The sequence below is a fragment of the Dromaius novaehollandiae genome, chromosome 5 (assembly GCF_036370855.1).
Source record: "Dromaius novaehollandiae isolate bDroNov1 chromosome 5, bDroNov1.hap1, whole genome shotgun sequence".
Taxonomy (NCBI): Eukaryota; Metazoa; Chordata; class Aves; order Casuariiformes; family Dromaiidae; genus Dromaius; species Dromaius novaehollandiae.
In genome coordinates, this window is record NC_088102.1 from 6,593,165 (window position 1) to 6,621,071 (window position 27,907).

The 27,907-nt window shown below is 38.3% G+C and overlaps 1 protein-coding gene across 8 annotated transcripts in view; it reads left to right on the plus strand.

The window, feature by feature from the left end:
* The window catches only part of KIAA0586 (KIAA0586 ortholog), a 74,747-nt gene that overhangs the window by 43,279 nt on the left and 3,561 nt on the right, over positions 1–27,907 (plus strand). For 4 of the 8 annotated variants that reach the window (XM_064511896.1, XM_064511893.1, XM_064511897.1 and 1 more), the window contains 3 exons: positions 2,024–2,163; positions 7,138–7,225; positions 26,743–26,808. In XM_064511896.1, coding sequence (XP_064367966.1) covers positions 2,024–2,163; positions 7,138–7,225; positions 26,743–26,808 — 294 coding nt within the window. The remainder of the gene's footprint in view (positions 1–2,023; positions 2,164–7,137; positions 7,226–26,742; positions 26,809–27,907) is intronic. The other 4 variants (XM_064511900.1, XM_064511899.1, XM_064511895.1 and 1 more) reach the window with 3 other exon arrangements.

Below are 27,907 nucleotides of genomic sequence, written 5' to 3' on the forward strand. Positions count from 1 at the left end.
TAGAAACTCTGACTTTTGAGTGTGGTTTTATATCTAATTAGACAAAACTGAAATAATTAAGCTGTAATAAGACAAATGTGGTTGCAATGATTCATCTAAAATAGAGTAGTTATCTGTACCATATTAGACCAGTATCTAAAGTGATCAAACAACTGTTTTTCCTCTCCTTTTAATCTTCACATTTATGATTTTGACAAGAGAAGGATTTCTCATATTATTAACACTTGACCAATAGGAAGTGGATTGAAATTGAATGTGTTCAACATGTGAAATAAATGCTCTCAGAGGAATGGAGCTCGATTCACATTTGAACTGGTTATTTGTAGAGTAAGTCCTTTAAGCTCCCTGTTACCTAACATTTGGAACCAGCTAGACCACTGTCAGCATTGACGTTATAGTCTGGAATGCAATATATCTCGAACTTTCAATTGAAAGTAGTTAGCTGAATGTCATTTGCAGATCTGTTATGTTGGGCTCTCTGGCAGAAGACTAGGTGATGCTGCCATCTCCTTCTCCATGTCACTCATTTAACACTGCCTAGTTAGAGCACAGTCAGCATTAGGAACATGTGATATGGGAATAAGGGAGTGATCTAGAGCAATCTGCTGTACTTTTTTGACAGTGCTCAGGACCATATAGAGAATTGGAAGCTGCTCATTAATGGGAGAATCTATCTATTTGGGCATGTCACCTTATCCAGACTATTCATAGCTGTATCTGGCATAGCATGTTTGTATCTCCTCTCTGCATATTTTTTAAACGTATTTAATGTAATCTAGGATGCCCTTTCCCTGCCCTGGAGAAGATCTTTGTCTTCAAGTCCTTTTGATAATGAAGTGAATGCCGAACAGGAAATAATTACTTTGAGGCGGAGAGGGGGAATGATCTGTTCTTTTTTCACTCTTCTTCCAAGTCTTTTGTATCCTTCATGGGTATGTGAGATTGCACATCCTTTAGTCAATTGCAAGTTAGGACTAAGTGATATTTGCTGATTATTTAATTTTACCCCCCAAAATAATTCTTAGATAACTGTTAAACCAGTTAGGTGTAAAAGTTCACATATATCAGGGTGTGTAATTCTGTACACATTAAAACACTTGACTAGTTGAGCATATAAGCTTGCAGTAGATACTTACAGTAGTATGACAGTTTCCCTGTCAGAATGTGTTACTTACTTGCAAATATATCTATAGGAATCCTAAGGATCGTGTATCTCTGAATGCCTTCAGTTTTGTGACCAGTTTTAATTTGTATTATGGAAATCTGTTGTCCATTTGTAGAATATAGAAAGTGTTGCTTATATGGGCATATGACAACATTGTAGCGATCAGTCTGTCCTTTATAAATCCTTGTTTTCAGTGGTTAAAATCATGGATATAAAAACTAAATTTCAAATGAAATATGGCACATGTAGTCTTAAAGTGAACAATAATTACAGTTAATTAGACTTAAAATTCTTTCTTTGGCTCTGTATGGTAACAGAAGGCAAAGTTATTTCATGAGCTGTCAGTATATTTTTATAAAGACATTTTACATGATTGCAGGCTGCAGAAGCATGATAAACACTGGCTTACATAGCAAATTACCTCTTTAAAAAAACAGACTATTATCCAGGTTTCTTTTAACTCACACAAGAGAGTGAAACATTTTCATGAAGAAGCCTTTCCAATCTCTTTCCAATATGCAAGATAAAACTCATTAAGCGTATAATGATATGAACTATACAGCTCTGAAGCTACTGTAATAACTTGCCGTGTTGGAAATCTACAGATCATAAAACTGTTTTTTTTTTTTTTTCCCCACCATTTCCAAAGACATATATTTTCTTGTGGTTTTTTTTCCCCACAAGGACAACTTTAGCGATATACCATGAATGTGTAAGGTGGAAATCATTCTCTTTAGCATTGTATGTTCAACTGTTGAGTCTTGAAAAGGCTCCACGTCCTGCTTCACATGATCTGCCTGGGAGATTATTGCTACAGTTCATCAGGAATCCCTTTTTTTCCTTATTTTTCTCTCTCAGCAGAAATTCTTGGAGAGGCAGATACGAGTCATGGTCCAATGCTTATAGCTGAATTGGAATCACAACCAGTTTCAAATCCTGCTGTGCAAGCAGGCCAAGTAAGCTGCAGAGTGACATCTCTCTCCAAAAGCCTCTCCCAGGTAAACCTAAAGGATATTTTTTTTGACTAGTCAGAAAGTGCAGACTGGAACCTATGAAAATAAATTTTCATATTTAGGTAGTGGAGACTGACATCACAGAACGGGCGTGCTTAAAGTGATATGTTTAGTCCTGTGAAGTTGAAATCAAAAGTACATGTGCAAAATAAAAATGATTGTTTTTACTGGGGTGGAATCCTTGCAATATTCTTTCTCTTAGGCTCATGCCTTCTCTTTTACTCTTTCTGTATTTTCTCACAGCTTCACTGGTCTCCTAGGACCTAACACCATACGTCCTCAGTTCATGTGGGGCTTTCCAGTGGTTTAGGGACATAGTGCTTCAAATACAGAAAAATGGCATATGGATATACGGGAGAGGAAGCAGCAATAGAGGTTCTGCCTCACCCATTGTAGCCCACTGATACAGCTTTTCAGGAGCTTTGGTTGCTGCAGTAGGGGCAGGGTTCGAAAAGCAGTATTGATGATGCACCTCAGAACAGTTGAAGGTAGAGGAAGATCTTGTTGATCTCTGCTTGAAACTCATAGACTTTGCTGCTTTATTAGTATGTGCTGCTACTTAGAGGTGATGGTTTTCTTACTAACGAAAGATGAATTCAAGTAGCAAGTGACTAAAACTAACATCAGGTGTCAGGTTGCTCTTTAATATGTTAAACTTCACAATGTGTTTGAAAGTGATAGTATACGTACTATGTGGTTGATATGTTCATGGATATATTCTATCCTTCACTGATGTTCTGTATTAAAAATAGCCTAAGTCATCCTGTAGCCTAATATAGCCTAATAAACTAGCCTAAATTTACCTGTCTTTGGTGTTGTTTTTGAGCCTTGAGCCTTGATTTGTACTGTGCCATTGCTGTCTGACCAGTTTTTAAACACGTCATCTTAAGTGATGTGCTACATCTTTAAAGAGGATTTGAAATATTTTATCTCTTCCACTTTGAGATCACCAGGGCATCTTATTTCTTGGAGTGGTTGTTATAGGCAGGACTGGATTCTGTTAAACAGCTGTCTGTTGGGGTGATGCTTGTATCCTTGTTATCCTTTCACTAGCCAAAAATAACAGGGGCAGAGGGAGTAAAATGTATGTTTCCTTCTTCTAGCACCAGTAGCTGTAGTAAAAAACACAGTCGTATCTGCATCTCCTGCTCTGAAGGTGTAGCTAATGTGGTTAGGTTTTGTTTTTGTTTGCCTGGGCGCAGGTGAATGATAACTTTTTAACATTTAAGCTGATCCAGGTACATAGTTTCACCTATGCAAGGAATGTGAGGTGCTCTAACATAGCTTAGTTGTTTTCCATAGAGAAAAAAATATACATATAATTGTGTATTATGTCATCTGTAGAAACTCTTTCCTGTGTCTGAATCCTTAATGTGGGTTTTGTTGTTTGTGTGTTTGTTTGTTTGCCTGCTGGCGTAAAAAACTCTCCCTTGCTCTAAACAAAACAAATAAACCCCAAACTTTGTGGTTCTGTTTGTTTGTTTTGTTTTCCCAAACAATCATGTCTTCCTGTACATGGATGTTCCTGACATAAGGCTCTAAACCACTGCTTCTCAAGGGGTAGATTTTTAACTTTTCTGTGATGTGACCATGCCCCATGATAGCCACAGTCAACTTCTGTCCTGTGTGGGGCAAAGCTGTGTTCCATAAGATCCAGTACTAGATCTGTACCTCCTTTTCTGAAAGGACCCAGATAGCAAGCAGGCAAAGCTGAAACTGTTCCTCCTCAGAAGTTCTGTGCAGGAGACAGTAGACCTGCAAATCCTCCAAAAAGCTCTAGATGTTGGGGATTTTTTTATTCCTTTTAAGATGTTGAGATGTCACCTTATTTCCCTGGACAGCCTTCCATAAGTCCTTGCATTTGCTAACTTGGCAGTGTTTTCATATAGGTCTCCAGGGTCTACACTGGTCACCAGTGCTCCTCTCCCAACAGACTTTGAGAAGATTCATTAAGTCTTCCTTGTCTAAAAGCAGGAAGGTAGGGTTCTGTTTTGCTGCATCAGCACTAAGACAGAACTTCTTTGCACACAAGGAATGGTTTGCCTACTGAACCAATAATTATGAAGCTGAGCTTCATCCCAGACTACCAGCAAGCCGGAAGCTGTCTCTTTGGCTCCCTAGTATTAAAAAAATCCCTGTATGAGATAATTTGAAAGCTTGTTTCAAAAGCACATCAGTCTTTTGGCTTCTTAGTTTTCATCTCTAGCCAATGTTTTACTAGCCAATGTTTTACCTTGATTGCAATGAAACTATCAGCTGCGTATAAGGTGAGAAAACCAATTCAGTCAGGTGCAAAACGAGGCTTTTAATGGTGATTGCTGAGAGGCCTGAAAAAACACATACTGCTTCAGATTGCATCCAGCTTTGGATTCTGTGGAGCTTTCTTCCGATTTACCTGGGAATGTTACTCTTTGACATTAGGATTTGTTATGCCAAAGCTAGGACGGCTTCTGTAACCTGCCTGAATAGGATCCTTACTTCAGAGAGGTTGTGGGCAGCAGTATGGAGCAGCCATATACTTACCACTTGTCTGCTCCCTGGTACCGGTGTGCGGATCAGACTCTGACCGACAGGATGAGCGCTGTCTGTTCCTGTAGGGCACAGGAAAATGCCTTTTAGTGATGGTTGACACCTGTGTGGTCACTCGCTCTGAGATGAATGCCCTAAGTCATACAGGAATTTTCTTATCTACCCAAATTTCTTTGTTGTTCCTTCATTTCTGGCATTGGCGTTTTGTGAGATTTATATCTGCTTTAGCCACTGTTAGACAGGATGCCGGACTAAATGCATCTTTGGTTTGACCTGTTATGGCCATTCTTGCCTAACAACATGGGAATTAAGTGGTATTTGTGCTGCTTTGCCCCTATTCTCTTAGCTCTAAGAAGCAAGAGAATGGCAAGGAGGAAGATGGGCTGCTCTTGCTCTAAATAAATCATTTTTTGCTCATGGGAGAGACATGAGCATTGAAAATCATTTTGTGTGGCTAAACATGTCAAAGATGGTAAATGTAAATCACTCTAAGTCCCAAATGCATTGTTAAATTCTTAGAGAATCAGTTAATTGCAAAATATTTTCATAATGTGCTTACATAAGTAGGAATGTTTTTATATAATCAACATTTTTTAAGTGGGATTGTCAGTTTGATATTTTCATTAGCTTTCATTTTTAGTATTTCAAAAGAGATGTTTTTTTCATCTTCCAGGAATGCATAATTGTAGGTTATGAATCTATGTGTTATCTCTAAATTTCTGTTTGCACCTCAGTTCAGTTTAAGCTATTTTTTGGTTTGTCTCAATAAAAGTCCCCACCTCAAAAGGCCTCAGGGGTATACTGTTACGCTGCTTAAACTTGATGTCCTGTAATGTTGCTGACCTTTAGATAGTGATGTCCTTCAATCACACTTCCACCTCCCTTGAAGCAGGACTCCCTGCTTTCAGAAAAATCACCGTTATGCTGAACAGTGTAGGTCTGTTCTTGGAGCGTAGAGGTGCCTGAAGTTGTGCCAATCCTAGCTGGCATATCCATGCGAATCGTGCCTTGTGGGGATGCTACCTTGACCTCGGAGCATGTATAATCACTTTTATTAGCTTAGGCTCACCACTGTGCTGGTGAGGTTTATGCTTCTGCTTGTTACAGAGATAACATGCTATTTACTAGTGTGGGCATCTCTATTCACTGTTCACTGCAATGTGTAAGTATCCATAGTGTCCACACCGCCATTGAGAAAAGGGCAGTGACTAAATGGCTTATCTTCTTGTTCCTCCTGATTTCTGCAACACCAGCTTAAAAGATCCTGCTTTAAGTGCATGACGAGCAATATCATTACTGCTGAGAGCCCCATTATCATAGGATACAGTTGTTAGCTGAAATGGGAAGCCCTGACTGCTTACTTGGCTCCGTGCTTTTTGTTTGCTGGACAGAAATGTCCTCATCAGTATTTCTGGCTGTTTGTTTCACTTAAAGCCTATATTGGGTAGGGTTTTCTCTTTCCTCCTTATTAGCTTCTGGAGACCAAATACCATAGCCTCTTCAAGAGTGCCATTCCTTTTTAAGGCATATAATTTTCTTGAAAGTCATACAGCAATGCTTCATAAGCTTCAAATGCAGTATGATATGCAGAAATTTATGACCCTTCTAGTGTTCCTCCTTCTCTAAGAAGCTTCATTAAAAAGTGTATGTTCAGCTATGGAATCAACAGAATAACTGATGAAATCAAGTTTGTCCATCTCGGAGAATATTTAAGCCTTACAGGTTTCCATGACTCGGTTGTACACATTTCATGGCTGCTGTGTACATTGTAGTGGAATGTCATTGTGCCACAATTTCTGTCCCAAACAGCTAACAGCCTAAGACAACAAGCGTATTTGACAAATGTGATGTCTTCCTGTTTAACATGCAGAGCATTTGTTCATCCTAAGTAAGTGCTTTCTGATAGTCATTGTGGCAGACATAGCTCCTGAAAAGAATTTCAAGAAGAGAGAGAAATGGTTTTAAAAACATGGTCAAGGAAATAGATTTTCTGTTTGTTGTGGGTTTTCCAACCTATATGCTAAATTTTTTTTTCTTTTTCCTTTCAACTCTTCTTTTTTTCTTTTCTTTTTTTTTTAATCCAGGAGGATTGTGGAAATCCTGGGTATTGGTATGGAGAGAAAGGAAGAAAAATCTTATGTTCTTTCTGCCACATTCTTTGAGTAGGAACTGAGGGTCTCTTGTGCCTTAGGTGTAAACAGCACTTTGTCATCCCTGCTGCTCCCAGGATGTTAGTCTAGAGGAAGCAGAGTTGCAGTAGGGTAATTCAGGTCTGAATTCTTTTGAAGGTGAAAGGAGGTAGAACAAAAGCATATGCTTTAGTGAATCTTTAAAAATCTCTCTGAATATTTCTTGAACCTCCACATAATTTTACTTTGCTTCTAAATCAAAAATCAGATTTGTAACATGATTTTAATATATGACATGTAGGAAGGAAGCCAAGGAGCTGCAGAAGTTGAGCCTGTGAGACCCCGAGTTATTCATGTGAGAACTAAGTCTGAAGAGATGCCGCAAGAAGGTAAAACAATGTCATCAAATAAGCACAGTTCTCTCAGTTAAGCACATCACTTTTAAGTGTTGTTCTATACTCATTCACAATAAAGTTGCGATTTTTGGCATTCTATTTTTATTACTACCATATTCCCAAAAATTTCAGTGGGTATATACAAGATTTGTAAATCTGTGTACATAGTTATGATCTCACTGGGGTGCACTGAAAGAGTTGATACTGTACCTGTCTGTAAATAAGTCCTCAGAATCCTTGCAATTAAGTATATATTTAAATTTGTATTTGCCAAGAGCTTTACAAAATGCATATTATGTAGTCAACTGAATTGTAATTGCGTTATAGAAAGCTGTTCAGCAAACAGATATTCATAATGTAGTGGTAGATGGCAACGGTTCATACACATGAGAAAATGCAGAGGTACTAGACGAGAACTGAAAGATAATGCAAAGTAAAGGTTGTGCAAATGTGAAAAGAAAAGAGCATTTCCACTGTTGCAATCGCTTGGTTTAAGATGGGCTTCTAGCTAATGTGTAACAGATACTGATTTTCTTTTGTGAGGGATACTGTGTATTATCTATGCATAGCCATGCTATTTTTAGAGATTATTTAACAATATTTGTTAAAAGTACGAATGATATTGCATGAGAAGCAGGCAGTATTTTGTATTTACTGTAGTTCAAGTTAGTGTTGGAATAACAAGCTCTGTGCATATTGTTGTCATACGTAACTGTTTTAGCAGATAGTAAGTTTATGGAGGTAGTGAATGAGTTATGTAGCAGTTTTAATATTAAGTGCTAAGAACAGGAATCTAAAAACCTGCATGTCTGTAATACATGTAATTGTCATTTCTCCACCCAAGTATAGATAAATTCTTCCTTCAAGCCCTTTTTTAGAATAATTCTTTGAACTTCTTCCATTAAATTTTTTAAGACATCTAATTGAATTATAATTCTGATGGACCTATTTTGCTTCAACTATTTGTAAGCGGAAAGAAAAGCCCTGGGCCAATGTTATGGTCATGGAACCTAATTTCAAAACTGTGGTTTACATATAAAGTTATGAATAATGTAAAACTTAGCTTCTATGCACAATTAGTAGAAAAGCTTACAGAACTGAAGTGTCAACCCTTAGGTTTGTGCATGTGTATGTTTTGTTGTAGGAAGATGTATCAACGTTTGTTCCTAAAGTTGGTATATAAAGGCTTCATTTACTAATTTTTGTTAAAAGTTAGCCCCCATTTCTTAATATTGGTGGAAAGCATTGGAACGAATTTTTCTCTAATAGCAAGAACTGCATTTTTCCTCTGGTGTTCAGAAAATCCAAACTGGCTAAGGAAATTGAATTTCCAATAAATTGTGTATGGCCTCTAAATTGGAGGGGGAAAAAAAGAAAAAAAGAAAATAAAGGATGGCAGAGCTGCCTTCCAGAACTGACCTGTTCCCAAGTTTAAGAGCCATTTTCTTTAGTAGTTATAGGAATCTTCCTTGTCCTCTTCCTCCCCACCACTTCCTATTAAGTATCAGAGAGCAGCAGCAAAGCGGGGATACTCTTTGTAGCACTGTAGCTAATGTGTTTGCACCTCAGCTTTGGCTCTTAGGTTTTAACAAGACAGCACTTCCAGCCTGTATCATTGAGTAGGAAGTTGGGGGGGCTGGAAATGGAGTAAAATAACTTTTTTCAAATCTGTTATTTTCTAGACTCTTTCTCTTACCGTCCTCCCCCCCCCCCCCCCCAAAAAAAAAAAATCAGTACTGTAATACAAGGTATTTGGGTGCAGTCCAAGTGTGTCTGTGTGAGACCAAAATGTCGGACCACAAGATGGCAGTAGTCTTTGCTCTTTGGGAAGAACAAAAAAAGGATGATTTATATAGCAGGATAATTTAAATCTCATTCATAGTATACATATTTAATGAGCCAATAAAAATCAAAAGGGTTTGGAAATGGAAAGAACTGTCTGTCAGCTTTAACCAGAAGGTCTTGTCTACATAAGCTTCACCACCTTGAACTTAAATCAGTGAAAAAATTGAGGATAAAAATTAATAAGAATTGCTGGAAAGAAAAATGAAAACTTGCAACATGATAAGCATGTGTGGGTTAAGTAACTGCTACTGCAGAGTTAGCTATACAGTACTGCTTATAGTTGGTTGTACTGCTTATTAAACCACTTGAAGCATGAATTCAGGGTGACAGGAGAAAAGAGATATTGTTTTTGACTTAAATTGCACGTGAAAAAATTTTTTGTTTATTTAATTGATAAATACATGACAAGATCTGATTCATCTTTTGTCTCTGGTCGTAAATATATATATATATATATGATAGACTGCTTTCTTTTGTTGAAGAATTTTTTGTGGTCTACACCGAACATGTGTTTTTACTGAAAGAAAGTTGATTGATGTCCTCTAATGAAAGTTGAAGTTCAGTAGGACTGTTAAAATATCATGCCTGAAAGGGTAATGTCTCCTGAAAGTTACAACTTGAAAATAAAGCCTGAATGTATTATTAATTGAAATGTGTGCCTTCTCTAGACATAGTGGAGACAGTGGTTTGAAAGCATATATATTTGTAGCATATAATATACATGCATAAATTTTTTTGGCTTTATAATACCCTTTAATCTTTATGCCATTTTTTGTATATCTTCATAAACTTAATATGATAATAACTGTGGTGGTTAGTGAAAGTACATATTTCCAGAATGCAAGCATTTTTCAGGTTTCCATTAATATAATTTGAAATGCTTAAATTAAAATGAAAGAACAGGTGGCAATGCTTGACTGCAGAGTGTTTTTAAACTTTAATACAAGCAGCTCAGAACCAATGTATCTTCATTTAATTATTTCTCTGCAGCACAGACTCTCAAAATGTGACCTGGAGAGCACAGTTTAATGATAATAATTCCTTTTTATCTTCAGTTACTGAATTATATTCAGTCAGCTATAAGTACATGAGAAAGTAAAGCTAGGAGACTAAGTGATTGGCTTTGATGCCACAGAGAGATTGCACAACTGCTTGTGGGAGGAGATGATCTGTGCAATGAATAAGGGGGCAAGAAGCCCTGGAAACAATCTGTATAAAAATAAAACTTCCAGAGCTCCAGTTTTGTACTGAAAATGAGCTTGTTCTTTGTTCACATTGACATTATGCTGTACTGAAAATTGTAATATTGGAAATATGGATATAACTAAATTTTTCTTTTGTCTCTCTTCCTTAGCCAGAAATTGCTCTTAGGGTGCTTTTTTTTGTTTTGCTTTTTTTTTTCCTTTTAACTATTGTGGCATGAGGCAAATCTCTAACAGATGCTTCAATAGGAAGGAAGAATATTAGGATAAAGCTAAAGGTCTGTATTTTTTTCTTGGAACTGGAATTGCTTTGGTCAAACTCTTAACTATTTTACTGAAAGTTTACTTTTGCTTTAATATTCCGCTCTTTCTTTTTTTGGACTGGATTTCGCTCTAGACTTTTGCTATAGACTGTCTGAACCACACTGGAAATTGCAGCTGGTGAAGCAAAACAGCTATTTCATAGTGTAGACAGAATACTACCACAACCTGAGCTGTAGGAATGGTTTGTACAGTCTATATTGGTCCTTGAGTTTGACTGCTTTCTGAGGGAGTATCTTGGAAGTTGAAGTCATGAAATCAATTAGGTATAATTATGGTATTTTACAAGCAAATGTTTGTCCTGTAGAGGTTTATATAAGTTTTGTCATTTCTTCTTCAGAACTCTTGTTTCTGGTCTATTTTGACACAATATAGTTCTCTCCCCATGATATCAAACTGCTCATTGACATAATTCAGTTAATTTATTTTACATTCTGGCTACTCGGGAAATGCAAAGCTGTGTTACCCAAAGAACCTCTGCCTTTTTCACAAGTAGCCATAGGCTTATAAGTGATCAAAATGGTTTGGAACGCTAATTCTCAAACACTTTTCTCTTGCTTTCTGCATATGTCACCACAGCAATTACATGACAGCCCATATATTAGAAAACATGTACCTGAATAATAAGAATACATTTTTCATAATATTCCCACATAAAATCCTCAGTGGCCGCACTTTAGAGTTTCTAGTTGAAAGTATTGCAAGTTGATATGTAACTTTGTTACAGTAAATTTGGAACAGTAGCTTTGAATTTCCTGACTTTTATACATTTTAATTATCTGCTATAAAGCATCATTTATATCTAAAGTTGCTTTTTTCCCCACTGAGTTATCTCAATTATTTTTTAAACAAAAGCTTAAAACAAAACATTGGGTTTTTTTTTTTCATAGTGTAAGGTGAAGTCATGTGTAGAATCATTGGTGTATACCCAGGTGTGTTCTGCTGCTTGGAGTTATGGGAAAAAGTGAGCAACAGGAACTGCTGTGGCTTTCATGGCATGATGTGCATCCCTGCACCTTTTCACAAAAGCCTCCTTTCTGGGAAATGATCCTCCAGTCTCCTAAGCCTCTCATTTCCTCCCCTCACTTATTTGTGCAAAAGGAGTGAACAACAGGAATGACTAACAAGTGCAGATGTCAGGTGGAGCACAGATCTTCTTGGTATTTCTTGTAGACTTAGTGTGATTTGATTTCTTGAGACATCTTAATTAATTGAAATCCAAATGATCAAAGGGAGAAATGTATAAACTGATTTTTTTTATTATTCATAAAGAAAACATGGACAGAACAGACTCATACTGCCTCATGATCAGAGGATTTCATAATGACTGCTATGCTCAGGAAGAAGCCATTCTCCTCTGTAGTCCTGTTCCACACCACCCATTACGTAGCCCTCTTCTTTTTGAGCCACATACATCAGGTTTTTGCTCACTTAGCAGCTTTCTTCCACTCTTAAGATTATCTAGCTGAGAGTTCTCCTTTTACTGCATGCCTCCCTAAATGGCGCAGAGGGTTACAGCTCAGCGCTTTCTTGCTGCTGAAGTATTGCTGAGACATTCCTCCTGAATTTGTCCTGAGGCTTTCTCTGTGGCAGGTATGTGCAGGGGCAGAGAACCTCTCCTTTCGGTCTGTCTTTGATGCCTGTACATATTATGCTTTACACTACCTCAACAAATCTGTAGTATTTTATATATGTTCAGATTTCCCTTGTACAGTCCAGGTGATGATCAACTTCTGCTCCATGTTGGATGTGGGTATGGTCACTCTTTGGAAGGAAAGGGTTTTATGTTTTCGATGCAATAAAAAGAATGAAGCAGGAAACTTGAGCGTGTGCTTAAGGAATGTCCCTGTTCAGAAGTTTAAGTTGAAGAGGTAACACTGGTGTCTGTAGCACTGTTGCTTACGTGGATGAAAGCAGTTCACAATCACTTCTTTCTCTTTTTTTGATCAGATCTTCGCGTTTAAATACACTTGCTTTGCAGAGGTTCGGGGTGTCTTCCTGTACCAAGTCCCTCCTTCAGTCTGTCCACAGCACCAAGGACTTTAACTGAAATTCCGGCAGCACTTGTGTTCTTTCTGGGGAAAGGGAAAGAAACACTTACTCAGACTGACATGATCTTTAATTAAAGGACTATTTCTTATGGAGACTGCCAAAGGCTTATTATTTTTTATCTGTCCTTTCTTGGGTTTACTGGAGCTCAAGGTAAATATCCAGAAATTTCATCTGATCCCCTCTTCAAGAATAGATTTTTTTAAAGGATTGTGGATGATCTAATCCGGTGACCTGTGGTATCCCTTAAAGACCATTTTATATACCAACATCCTAAAGTTCAGGGCAGCGAAGAAATTAAGCCTGGTATTTCACTTGTGTAGGGGGTTATGATGTACAGATAAGGATGGACTAGTCCCTTTTTCATACTGGGAAGCTGTCAATCATGGAACTGCTGCATCAAGCATCCAGTTCACCTTCTGGAATTCGTACGTCCTTTTTGCTTCAAATTATCATGTGGTACCCTGTATTGTACTTGCTGAGCATCAGCTGCCTGTATCTCATGATGTAGACACCAGAGTGTTCTCAGGAGCTTCTGTTCTTCTTTAAGTTAAATATATCTTAATAATGGAATGGATTTTCCTAGGCATATCAAGTCCTTTCTGTGTGGGATTTTTTTTTTTTTTTTTTTTTTTTGGTAGATTCATAATTGCATTTCCTTTTCAAACACTTGTGACTACCTGGTGGAACCAAAGCAGTCTGGGCAGCCAGTCAGCTCTCTTAAGCTGCATTTGGCATCAGTGCCTCATTTCTGCATTGGGGATTTCTCCATATTTCCTCTTGAGACAGTTTTTCCATTTATTTTTGTAGGTTCTGTCTCTACTGGCCAAACAGATTCTAGGCAGAACTCTAATTAAGCAAAGAGTAGCTCTCACCACCGCATATCCACTCTGAGAGAACTGGAATGTACATAATAGTCCAAAATTGCAATTTCCGCTTTGGCACTCTACCTTTGATCTTCTACAAGTTCCAGTTTCCAGTTATGCAAATCAGCCAACTGTAAGACAATCCAAGTGTAAAGAGTTATTGAAGAGGGTAGATTTTCAAATAAGTAAGTAACAGCATCTTTGCTCATTTTCTTGATGCCCATCCAGCCAGGAGCTGAGCACCAAAGCTGGAACTTGATGCTGTTTTACTTGTGTGAAATTCTCATGCTCTCAGTGTGTGGTGGTGAATGAGCTGGAGTTGCTCTTGGTAGCAAGTATGCTCTTGATAGCAGGTATCAAATACAGTCTAGGATCTCCTGGACACTAAATCACTCCTCACCAGTCTACCCAAATCGTTGTGCCAAAACAGTCTTTCTCACAGCCTGTGTAGGATTCATAAACATGCTAGGATCTGACTAAAGCAGCTTTGTATTATGTATTATGATTTGTATGCACTTTTACAAATTTACAGTAATTGCTCTTGCCTTCATTGTAAAGAGCAAAAAATAAACATACACAATAAACCCCCTAAATGGGCATCGATCCCACTGGCACTGATCTTGAGTAACTCTGAATAAAAGCAGATGGTAGCAAGCTGACTAGGCTGACCTGCTTTCCCCTTTCATGCATCCATTGCTTGTATAAATGGGGGACACACACACACAGGAAAAAAAAAATTAATGGGCTTGGGCAAGCCACTTAAGGACAGAGACTCCCCACATATTTAATCAGCCTCAGGGCTGTTTCCAGTTAGTTCTTCTCTGGAGGGAGAAGTTTCTCACAAATTAGTGGGTCCGCAGCTCTGTGCCCATGGTTTAATAGGAAAGAACTGATGTGCATCTAGAAAGTAAGTGTCCTTAGCTGTTCTGTGGCCTCTGTGTTGCAGTAGGTTATGGGAGATGATCAGTATAGTCTCTCCTGAATCTGCTACTCACTTATATACATATACTTGAGTCTGGAGTCCCTTTAGGTGTCATCTTCTACTACCATAATGTTGTATAGAGGCATTAGATTTTCGTGGTCTTATTCTTCCATGTGCCTATTCTTTAATAGTGATAGCAAATTAATTTAAAATGAGATTTCTAGTTGTTCTAAATGATGCGTCTCAGTTTGTTATTATAGCAAGATCTGTTGTGAGGAACAATGTTGTCCTTTTCTTGTTCAGCACAGCATTTGGTTGCAGTTACTGCGTCCTGGTGTATGCTGCAGTCTCTACCAGACGTTACAGCCCTCAAAGACAGTTTGCTGGATAAGATGCATTTCCACTCCTCACTCTAGTTTACAGCCTGGTACATCAATACCAGCTGAAGCTGGAATTAGTAACCTTTCCAGCTCTCTAAGCTAGACCTGCTTCTGACTCTGCTTCTGAGTTAGTGCAATCAACAGATGCACAGTAGGATCTTTTAGGACGACCATCCTTGCTGGGATTAACAATCATTTAAGTAGGCCTCTTATCTCACATTATTTTTTTAAATGTAAAAGTTATATTTCTTTTATAGAAGGCATCAGTATCAGAACAGGAAGCCTGAGGCCTTTGGATGCTGGTGACCCATTGCATAGATACTGTATGGCCACAGATGAAGACAAGGAGTATTACAAACACACCTTTCAACTTGAAGAAACATTGATAGCACAATTATAGGATATGTAGGAATAATACAGTTGTGTAGGAATAACAGAAATGTGTGGGAATAATAGGCTTTCTGTCTTGAAAATACTCTGAATTTGTTTTATTTTTCCTCTTCTGGTTGTCATGGAAAGCAGATGTTGCCCTTTATAATTCAGGGGCTTGTGCATGTCTGGGAGCAAAGCAAGAGAATGAGCTGCTCCTGCTTTCCCTGTCTGTGTTGGTTGTGACCATCCTTGGCAGAGGCAGCTGGACACCCTTCAGCTTTATTTCTCCTTGAAGAGTTCTCAATTCAGCTTTTTAAGCACTATCTAAAAATTGAAAGGACCCAGCTGTTTGTACATGGGGTGGCAGGAAGGGGAGAGATGACCAGGAAGAGAGGAGGTAGCTTAATGTGAGTGATGAATAATCCACAGATTCTGACCATCATTGCCCCCAAACCTCTTTTATAAAGTGGGTGGGGGATTTACAGATGCTGTCATTCTCATTAACCTCCTTTCTTTCCCTTTTTTAATAGTTAATAAAATTTTTGCACTGCTGGCACAGGTGATGCATAGTTGTGAAGCTATTAATAAAATCTAATGACCCAAGAAAGAGGTATATTTAGTTGATTGGTGTATACAGTCAAATGGTAACATTATTTTTTAAACTTTTCTGCTTATTATATTGTGAAAGGGCTTGACTTACAGGTGATTTTCCTGTTTGTGATCAGTGTAGTAATTAAGTATTTTATCTACTTGTTTTCCTAGATCCTTTAGGATTCAACAGACCTCCTGCTCTGTGCGTTGAACAGAGGCCAGGTTTTTCTGGCAACTTCTTCTAAATACATCGATACAAAGACTGCATATAATGAAATATAAGTGTCTCTTTCCAGTGCCCATTTTCCTCATTTCATAACTAGGTGCCCAGGAAACTTTCGAATAAGGCAAGAGAACGTGGTGTAAATGCTGTCTAGATGTTTTCCAAATTAGGGATACTATATAAAATAATTGTAATGTTACTCTTTGATAGCATGCTGTTTTTGAGAAAATGCAGTCTGCCAAAGTAGATCCTTTCCTAAAAATAGGGTGAGAACTGATAAGTGAATGTTAAAGTTGTAATGTGTGACCTGTTTGCTGCTCAGTTTGCATGTGAGATTACATTTTCTAACAGTGTTGAATAACATGTGCAAATATAAAACTTGGTTAAAAGCACTTTTTATCGTCTATAAAACTGAATTTTGAAAGTAAAATGCAACCAATCCTCTTCTCTGAAATACTCGTTACAAATATACTTTTTGGTGACTGTTTGCAAGGAACAGCAGTAAATGATGGAGATGGGTTACGTTTTGTCTGTGAACTACTGTGTTCTGTTTTCTGTCATGAATGCTGTCATTCAGGAAAAAAAATTAAGTATACCCAGAAGAACTTAGTTTAGATTTAGAACCTTTGTATCTCTATTATCATTTAGAAATTGTTTTCCTTCGCTAATCTGAAATGTTTTGCTTTTAAAGCAACAGGAACTGCTTTTAAGCACAGTTCTAAACTAGTTGAGAGAAAGTTGTTGTGTATGACACAAAATACTTAGCAGGTCCATAAAATGCATTTCTTTTCCCTAATGCTTTGGCTACAGGGAAGTAGCTGTTTCTCTTTGTGTATGGCATGACTTTGCCTTTCTATCCACTCTTTTCCTTTTTAATGTCAGATAGGCATGTAGTTTTAATGCAAAATAATAAATCATCAACCATATGCAAACAATAAAAATGTGTATCTCACAGGCCACACAGAGTCTGTTAGAATTACATTTATGTTTTGGCTCAAAATTATACAATCAAAGCAGGTTAGACTTAATATGGGCTGACCTACTGACCTCCAACCTAACTCAAGTTGTTACAGTAAAGCACTAATCTCAAGGTTGCATAGTATGGCTCGGTTTTATGCACTGTACATATTGCAAGACTTAGGCTGAGTTGTATTTGTTTAAAGACAGTGTGGCAGCTGCAGTTTCTGTCCCTTGTCAGGCCGTCGTATCTTTAAAAGAAGCAAAAAGCTTGGAATTTGCTGGCAGTTGCTTAATTTCTGTTTTTTCGGTTTGTTTTTATATTGCTAAAACCATAATTACAAATCTTGAGAAAATTGTTTTATTTACTTAACAGCTGCCATTGTGCCCTGTTATGCAAATCAAAATTATAAATGGGAAATTTTTACTAGGTTGAGTTATGGTGTAAATACATGATTAACTTCTTCAAAGTGCACATTGCCTATTTCAGTAATTGGAACCGATCCTGGAGACATGCAAAGGGCGCGATAGCACAGGGAATGCTCCTTTTGGAAGATGAAGCTTCCTTCCTGATAAGAAAAGAGGAGCAGAGGGGGAAGAGTTTTCTGTTGAGAGTCCTCGCTTTGATGGACAGTCAGTCCTTGCCTTCCCCATGGCCTTTAGATGCAGTCCTTCTGGATGCATTGTCTGACTAGAGACGTTAGATGTTTAGACGTTGCCTAAAGCCGTTTGTACAAGAGCTAGAAGCCACTGGAGGCTTCCCGAACAGGCAGACATGGGATTTGAAGAGATTTTTCCTCCTCTCTCGTCTGCTTTTGAACCTAAGGCTAAGACAGTGAGTGTCTCAGAGGCTAAGGCCTGATAAAGGCTGTTCTGTCCCTAGGATTTGTAATTTTCTAGAAGCGGCCTAGTGAGGAGACTTGAACCAAAGTTTTGGCTGTGTAGAAAACGTGTGTCCTGACCTTGATATATACGATGTGAAAAATGCATAATGGCAGTGCTGCAGGCAAAATCCTCTCTGTTACAATGCGACAACCCGCCCCATCATCGGAGGTTTTAAGAATTTGGCTGTGCTTTTGGAAATAAGCCTCGCGATTCTGCTGATGAGATGTTTTAGCTCCGGCAGAGTTCACCGCTCAACTGCTTTCTTGGTGTATTGGCTCTGCGTGCTCATGGCAGGAAACTGAAGCGCAACCTTACTTTTCTACCTACAGTATTTTGGTGGTTTTTTGAATGCACCCAAGGCTGCATTTTAGTTCTTTTTTTTCAAGTAAGACCATGTTCACAGGCTTGAGTACCCCAGCAGCTAAAAACTAGAACTAGTTGAGAAGACAGGCTCTGACTCTATAATTCAGTAGGTTTTTTTCGTTTTTTTAGGACAAACTTCCTAACTCTGTCTGTCCAGTGCGGCAGCTGTTAAAGGCGAGCCATACATTCAGGTCTTTAACTAGGCTCCTTTTCGCAAGTCTGCTTGGAAAGAGAAGCACTCACAGAGAAGAACAGACTTTGTGTCTACCCAACATAGATGCAAATAATGTATTTAGGACGTGTTTACGTCATGCAACACTGCTAGCACAAAAATCCTTGAACTGATGATCAAGCAGCCTCTGGAAGCAGGGAAGCCCAAGGAACATGCTGTGTTGGGCTGAGGCTGTGACTGATCCCAGGACCATGCGAGTCCACAAGGCTTCCAGGATGCTGGCACATCACTGCATTTGTAGATAAACTAGCTTGAGGATCCTGAGTATGGGACTGTCTTTCGGTGTGTGCCGTCCATGCACTCATGTAGATTGCTGCAGGGCAGAACTTGCCAGGGTGAATATTTCGAAGTATATGAAAGGCAAGTTCAGATGTTTCTAGTCTGAGAGTGAAATTGCAGAAGGGCCTTAGAGGTCTGACTTATTGTGCAATCTCTGTAAGTAATTTGTAATCAAAATACCTTTGCACATGTCACTTTTATATTTCCTGTAATAAAACAGCAAGAGCAATTAAGATTTTGGACCATAATCTTCTGCAAGCGTGCTTCTAAAAATGAATGTATTGAGGATTTTTTGAGTTACGGCAGAAATAGCCACTTCTTGATTATTATTCCAAAACAATTTGGTAGTAGCTATTTTAATAGATCTTTAACTGTAGCCCAACAAACAGGACTATATACATAATTGAGCTGAAGTTTGCTTCCAAAAGAGAAAAAAAAACCCTAAAACACCTCCCAAAACCAAAAAAGAAGATTAAAAACCCTGGAAATCTCTGCACAAAACTGGAAGGCGTTTGTATTCCAGGAACTCAGCATGTGACCTATTTGGTTTTACTCATTTAAAATGAAAAAGTTTCAGTAAATATACTGCCATATTCATGCAAATGTTTCAGAGTTAGTGTGTCCAATAACACCTTGTGTGCTGCGCATCTGTAATGTTGGTCCGACACAGTTCAGAAAGTTGTCTGTGGTCTTGGCATTCTTCAGGAAACATTAGATTAATGCAGCCTTCTTTGTCGTATAATTTTTTTTCTTGCTTAAGTAGGTGTGTGAAGGCCCGTGTTACCTAAATGAATTATACGGAAGACTTTGGAGGAAGAGGGGGCTTGTAAACTAGACTGAAATTAATGAATATAAGAATTAGAAATCAAAACTTTATGTTTAGACTGAGGAGAAACAATTCCTTAAACCATAACCACATGGCTGTTTCTTGTTTGCATCAACCCGGGTTGACTGTTATTGTCTTCTGTTAATTCTCTGGGGCAGTGGCCTGACTTTGTTGAATGAGCCAATTGTTTTCCTTTGTGTTGCCCATCAAGTAAGTCCCCATCTGGTTTGTATCAGACTGTTTTCACAGCCAACAACTGCTGCCTTTTCTATATCCTGACACTTAAGGGCCCCATGCTATCAAAGCATTGCTGTGATAGCCTGTCTGGCTGGCCCTATACAGCTGTGCCTTGCAGCTTGAAACTATTACCCAAGTAATGGTAACTTAGAACTTGAACTGGCTCTTATTCCCATTGGTGTCGTGTGTACAGTGAACAGAATACATATTGTTGAACTCTGTGTTCAACAAAAAATTCTTTAGAGCTCTTGTTCTAGTTTATATGATTGGTTAGTTTTATTTTCCAGCAGCTTCCTGTATCTAGAGGCAGTTATGTGTTCTTCTAAAACCTTAATGAGTACAAAACAAGGGCTGTAGTTAAGGCGCTGTTATTCCTAACTTTCAGTTTGCTTGCTATGGTACATTAAAGCTCAATAAGTGAAAATTAAACAAGCAAATGATTCTTAATGAGGATTTTTCTTATCAGATTTAGAATACATTTTCAGCTGAGTGCAGGGAACTTTCTGTGCCTGATAAATGTAGGCTATGTGAATAATGCTATGCTTTGGCTGCTGCTATACCTCATTTTGAAAACAGCATTCTAAAAATATGGAGCAATGAACAATGAGTCTGCATGAATCTGTGTATTTCTCTCCTAAGGGGACAGGGAAGGATGGGATAGCTCACTCTGTAACTTGGACGGGAAGACTACATTACAGTTTGGACAGTAAAACTGTATTACAGTTTGCATTACAGAAGCATTGAGAGGTGCCAGGCATGATCAAGGCCCATTTCTGCCAGGCTTTCTGGGTTGTAGGAGACAGTCCTGTTCTGCGAGACCTTGCAGCATGTGCATTCTCTCTCTTAAAGATTAACACACACACCCCCTGACAACACTGCATCAAGTAACAGCGATGTTCAAATGTTGTCTTGCGTAAAGAAAGATAAGCTTAAAGTGCTTCTTCTCTTCTGGTCTTGTGGAGTTCTTGGAGCCATAAAACTCACAGTGACAGAAAAATGATATGGGCAAGTGTGTTCCCAAATATGTATATATGTGTTGAATTTTACATATATTCTGGAATGAGTTCTTTCATGTGTAGGCCATATATGAGAGAGGGAGAGAGAAAGGAAGAAAGTAATAGATAATGCATTTAAAATTTCTGCTGTTTCTTTGACTCTGTGTAGAAACTGCAAGAAAGCAGATTGATTTATCCAATAATTGCGGAGATATCCCAAAAATGGGAGTGTGTGTACATGTATATAATGCGAATGAATTTGCTTCAAGTAAAATACTGGAGAGCCTTTAAATTCCATGAGACACTTTAAAACTTAATTAATTAAATAATCTCAGTTTACAACAATAAGTAATAATTACTTATAGACAAAATGATTCACATATGATTCTATTCAATATTAAGATTTTGTATAGACTCACACGCACCTGACATACATGTGTAATTAAGTTAGACCCTAATCCTTCGCTTGCTTTCTCTAGAAGCATTCTGTAATTAGCTTGCATTCGGTCAAGGGGGACAGTGTCCTGTGCTAATGATTCGCACTGTAATAATTTCGTGGGCTGGCCCTTCCCGAGAACCCTGTACAACCCCCAAATTCAGGAGGTGCAGTGTGTGCTCTGGAGCACAGAGCAGAACCAGGAGTCGCTGCTGTTGCGCTGCGTGAGTTGTGTCTTGTCAACATACATTAGCCTGCACCTCTGCAAGGACGCTGCTCCCACACACGCTTGCTTCATTTCCATTCGCCCTGCTTTCCAGGGCACATTTCCCCTGTATTGTGGCCAGAAATACTTAAACCTGAACAGCTGATAAATGAGTTTCATTCACACTGCTTACAGGCTGCATTCACCTTGCTCATGGCCTAAGTGAGCTATTGATGAACCAGGCATGAACCAAGTTTGGCACCAACGGTTTGGTCAGGGAAGAGTGAATGGCAAAGAGCTGCGATGCTTTCTCAAGTAAGTTAGCACGAGATGCTAAAAAGGGTTGTTACCAGCAGCTTATGCAGCCAGCGTCTTCAGAGTTTCAACTTGTGTGTGTGTGCGTGTGGTTTTAGAGGTAAAGAACATCTGCCCAGATGAGAACCTCATGTAAATGAGGATGTTCAGTGTCTCGAAAGGCACTATTCGACTGCTGCTCGAAGATTTGTGCTGAGCAGCTCCTGCATTGCTGAAAATATTTGCTGGTTTTACTGTAGCTATTTGGGAACCATTGGTTGCAGTGAAACCTTCAAGAGTCATAGTGGTGCTGAGAGCAGACGCTTGCAGTGTTTTCCCTGCTTTTTATAGCAGTCAGTAGAGACGGAGGTATGTGTCATATTAAAATAAGCAGCAATGTGCATAAGAGCGAATTAAGAAGGTGATGTAGCATGCTAAATAGGTAGCATAGATGTAGAGTAATAGCAGAATATTTAAACAAGAAATATGTTTCTGCAGTTCGTTGACAGTATTGAGTATTTAGAGCTATCTGTGAGTTCTACTGTCAAATTCACCTGAGTATTACAAAGGAGTCTTTTTTACTTTTTCCCATATAACAGACCAAAGTTCTTGGTTTGGTTTTTTGTTCTTTTTTTTGTTTGTTTGTTTGCAAGGATGAATGCTTACCTGTGTTGCACAAAATTTAAACATCTTAGGTTTCAACAAGCTTTAAAATAGCACAGCATAAAAACACAGAGTTGCAATCAGACCTTTCCAAGTCTGTGGTTGCAGGCATTAAATTGTAGAGACAGTGTTACTTGTCATCACATTGGGTACATTGGGTACTTTTTTCAAGTGAAGGCTTAGAGAGTCTTTGGCAGATTAGGATCTGAATACTTACAAATTAGCCATCTCCCACCAGATCTGCCTGTAAAGACACTTCATGTTTTCCATTTTTTAATGTATGCTTATTTATGTATACTACTACAGTGTTCTTTCTAACCTAATAGAGACATTATTTGCCTTCTTGTATTTCTTAGAATTGCTTATTCCTGATATATATTTTTCAAATTTAATTGATATGTTCAAATAGTAAGGCCTTTAATGGCCATCTTCTGCTGTTTAACAAATGGCTTGAAAAGAAGTATTTTTTAATAAGCTTGTCAACATGTATGCTAGAAACATATATAGAAATGCCCTAGTGTTTATTAGAGTGCATCACTGAAAAATGATAAACTGTATAGGGCTGTTTTTGTTCTGTTTTGTTCTGCTTTTCTGGGGAAAACACTCATAATATTCCTTTAAAAAAGTATAATTACAAAAATTGCATAATTTTGCTAAAAGTATAGGTATTTTAACATGGCAGATTTTTGTAGTGGTAGTACAGTAATAGGCATCTTGGCAAACTGTTTCCATATGGAGAATCCCATGAGCTTGGAAGAATTAAGTAAAAATCATCATCAAAAGAAAAAAGGGCCTTGTGAATATTTAAGTATTCAGAATAGAGAAATTTTATCTCTTTTGTTTGTGGTCATCTAGAAAAACACTTGTTAATTGAACATCTTTGGATTCTGAGAATATCTTTTATACATTTTTATTACAGGAATATATTTAGTGACTTCATTATATGTGAACAGTGACTTGCAGTGAGCAAATTCTGCTCTGCAGTGCTGCTTAAAGGGCAGTGCGGTTGAGAAAGTTTTCCCTTTTCTTCCTGTTGTCCATCCCAAAGCCTTCATTTTAACCCGGGTGAGGATTGCTGTTACGGCTGGAGGGAACAGAGCCCAGGAAATCTCTCGCCCCTTTGAGATACAGCTGCATCAAGGTTCTCCTATCGCACTTTTAAGGGATACTAAGTAGCTTGTAACTTCTTACACTGATTCTCTGAATCTTGTCCTCTTACATCTCCAATAAAAAAATTTTTTTAATAGTCATGCAGCTGGGGAATTAATAGGGCCGGATAGCAGGTGATGCTTAGAGAGCAGATGCAGTGCAGACCTCACTACAGGTACATGCGCAGTCTTGACCCGCAACATACTGTACATGTCTGATAAGTAGGGATTATCATTTGCCACGAATTACGTGCTCCTCAAGTAGTATGGATAACATCAAAAACTGTATAATAGTCACCATACTGTTGGTAATTCCACTGCATAGGCCAAATAGATCTGAGCAGAAATTCTGCGGCAGGAAGGGACTCTAGATTAGTCGAATACATTTCCTGGCTAGTATACTGCTTATAAAAGAATATCATTTACTTAGGGAATTCCCTAACTTGCATACATCTTCATTTTAAGAGTGAATTGGAAAGATCTTCACTTTCAAACCCATTGTAAACCTAATTTATTGTGGAACGTTATTGAATTTGTTTATTCAACTTTAATTACTTGTGGAAATTACTGTTTGACTATTCTTTAAATGAAAACATGACATGTGATTTTTAAGGATTAAAAAGATGCTTTGGTTTGTACTTGCCACTCATAGAATATGCATCTGTAATGTCTAGCACTGTGGTAAGATGTAAAAAGCTGGAGGTAGTATTACTGCAATTATTATGTAAAGATGCAAGGTCTCAGCGGAGCCAGTCCTACTACTAGGGTTGCAGTGAATGATTCTGCATCTTGAGGGGAATCTGCATAATTTCATTATACTGGAATTGAGTGTGAATTCCTGCTGTTGATCACTTGAGTCTGTTTTCTTTTTGAGTTTCTTTATTTTGCTTCAGAAGCTGACATTAAAATGCCCTTTGGATCCCCAAACTTGGAGGTGTGATTAACAGAGCTAAATATTATAGTTTTATACAACCATACTTTAAAGTTGCCTTCCCATCCACTTGCCTGTTAGATTTTGCAGAAAATGAGAAGAAGATTGGTATGTAGGAGGTATTTATTTTTACTGAGTAAGTCGGGAGAAATTAAATATTAAATACACAATGAGACATGTGGTTTTCTAATTATCACCTGTCAGATTCTCCTGATTCCACCAGCTCTTTGACTAAGCTGTCTCCTGTGCATTTGGAGATGGTTGCAGGCTAGTGACTCCCGCAGCCACCCACACCTCCTTGCACAAGTTGCACCTTTTCCTGGTGTTTTTCAGAGATTCTGGGCCAGCAGTGGACCAACTCCTTCTCCTGTTTGCTCATTGCCTGCTTTACTTTCAAATAAAACCTGCTGCTTCCAGGTTTATGGCAGAGCCCTCCTCTAATTTTTCTCTGGGAAAATGGTTGCAATCAAGAAACGAGCAATTCGCATCCAAAAAATCACAGCCTTCTGTAAGGAACATTCAAACGGACTTTGACTGTATCTTCTCAGTATTAACGATTACTGTAGTTCTTTGGAAAGGTCATTGCACATCTTTTGGAAGTGCTTTTCTGGGAAACAACAGGAAGAGGTGTGGCCAGGGAATCGAATTGCTAGGCGATGAGAAAGACTACAGAACGAGATACGCCAGGTCTAAAGGGGCAGAGGAGATTTCAGTCGCCGAAAGGAAATATTTATTTAGCAAACTCTGCAATCTCGTTCCTAGATGTTTTTGGAGCTGCTTTCTGTTTGCCCTTCCCTACTGGTCTCTTAAAACTACATTAGGATTTTGAAAAATCTGGTTTGAGTTTGTTTTATTTATTCCTAGTATTTGTTCTGTTTTGTGTTGCTATTGGTGGGAATATAACATGTTTTGGAAAACCACTGAACCTTGAACTCAGGCTCGAGAGGAGGAAAAGTCATTTTCAAGTGTCCTGCTTTGAAAAATTTGTTAGCTGCTTAGCCTGTGTTGCGCACTCCTTTACTGACTTGGGATCTGAATTTATTTGCTTTTCAAAAATATTTATAGCTAAGATATGTATTTGGCTTTAAACAAACCAACAGAAAAAGAGAAACTGTATGTGAACGCATGTCTATTTTCTATGTGTTTGTGTGGGGAGTTTCTGTAAGTAGGTTACACCACGTGAAAAGCTAAGGTCAAAACTTTAATTAAACTCGTGCTATATAGTTTTCTGTCCCTTTGGTGGCTATAGGCCACTTATGGGGGTTTATGAGCTGGCTGAAGCCTTTGAGAATGGAGTTGTGTTTTTTCAGCTCAAGCAGCAGACTCGTGCTTTTAGATCCAGACGTTTCTGGCTCAAATCCTGCAGATGTCAGTCCATTTCTGTAAAACAACTGGTGTGTTTTAACTGTAAATCCATCCCTTTCATGTAGTTCAGCCCTAGAAATTTGGTCTCAGTTTGCTTGGAGTCTTTTCTGTTTGTCATGAAACCAGTAAAGTTATGGGCAGGTCTGTTTTTGAGTTTCGAGGCGAGAACTGCATTCATTTGCAGAGCATCTTGTTCTCTTGGTTTTTATATTTCTGTCCTAGTAGAAGCCAGAGGTCTGTACCGGAGTCTGGGGCCCTATGCTAACCCAAGCGTTTACACAGTAAGAAAGGATCCCTGCCCTAAAAAGCGCAGATGCTTAAACATTTTTGCTTCGTTTCTGGCATTGTGAAGAGAGGACATTTGGGACTTACTGCTCCTTCACTTTTTCCCTCATAACATAAATATGCATACACCTTCCACACTGAATCCGTGGTGGAAATAGCACCTCCACTTTTCTATCCTGGGTCCATCTCGTGAGTGGAGAGTAAATTTGTCTGAATGATAGGGTTCTTAGAGAAACTGTTAAGACCATTTCATTTCTGAGAACATTGTGTTCTTTACTGTCTTGAGACCATGAGACTAGCTCTGTACTGTACCTAGTTTCAACTGCATAAGCCATTAAATTCCAGAAGCATTGAATTATGTAGACAGAGCATAGGCTATATAGCTAGACATGAATTTGAACTGGAAGTATTGTTTCTTATAATTAGTAACATGACTGACTTGCAGTGTATTTTCTCTTTTTAGTTGAGCCTTCAGAGTTGCTTACATCAAAATACGGCTGTTTCTTATCAATGTATGTTAGTCCAGCAAGTCCAGAATAGTTTTGATTTGTAGGAAAATGCTGCTTCTTGTGTTTTTCTACTTGGTAATCTGTCTGTACAAGACATTAAAATGTGTGGGGTTTTTTTGGTACCATACAGATGTCCATGAAGACACAGATCGGACGCACATTGGTGCAAATATGTATCTCACATCTTTACGTACAGGTAAGAGGAGCAAGCAGAGTGTTTCTGTTGGTGGTTTGGTCACTCTCGGACTCATTGGTATTCTTCTACTTCCAGTCATCATTGTAAGAAATTCTGACAACTGTCTCCCTGCTGAAGGCCCTTGTAACTATATCTCAGATATAAAGCTTTTTTTTTTTTTTTTTGGTAGCAAAAAAAGGCAAAGTGGGAGAATCACAGACAAAAGAAAAAATTATTAAAGGCACTTTCTTTGGAGGCTTATACGATGCTGAGTTATAGATGTGCAGGTGCTGTGCTATCCCCAGTGCTCTGAACACTTGAGATAATGCCATCTGGGGGAAGTTATTTGTTGGGACAGGACAGCATTTGAAACTTTGAAGTTAGTAATAAACAAAATGGAGCAGCTGGAATCTGGCAGAAGAAGAAACAAGCCAAGCATATCAACCCTTGCTGTTAAGGGAATAAGAGTATTGTACCAGAGCTGTTTTTACATATGCTTGGAAGTTTATTCTTACTCTAGAAGTTAGCTGCTTTATTTTTTACGTTAGATTATGAGAGGATAGAGGGAGGGTTGCTAGGGGTGATGGTTGTTTTTAATTTTTAGGAAATAATATACGGGTAATTACAGTAATTATGCTGCTTTTATACTGGAACAATAACCTGGGCCCTGATCCTTCAAACCCCTCCCTAGTTATTGAGGCACGTTTGTCTACAAAGATAGCTCTTTTCACCAACAAGCATATGGTTCTAGTTTATCTCCTGATAGATTAAAAATAGAAGTTTTATTTAATGTATGGACACTGGCTTAAAGCACATGTTTTTTATTTGGCTTAAAAATCAGACTTGTTTAGTCTTTTTATTTTGCCAAATAGAAAAAAAATTAAAAAGAAAGGTTTAAACATTTTTCTTTGTTCTCATTGTTGCCATATGGTATTAGTAACCAAACCTCCCTTTAGTGTGTTTAATTCCTTTTCCATTTGGCACACATTCGCAATACACTTGTATATAGCATACTCTCCGTGTGACGGTACCTCTCAGAGAAAAACTCTTTTCACAGGTCACCGGATGGTTGACACACCATTAATTTTTGTTTCTGTTAAACAAAGATCTGGAAATTTAG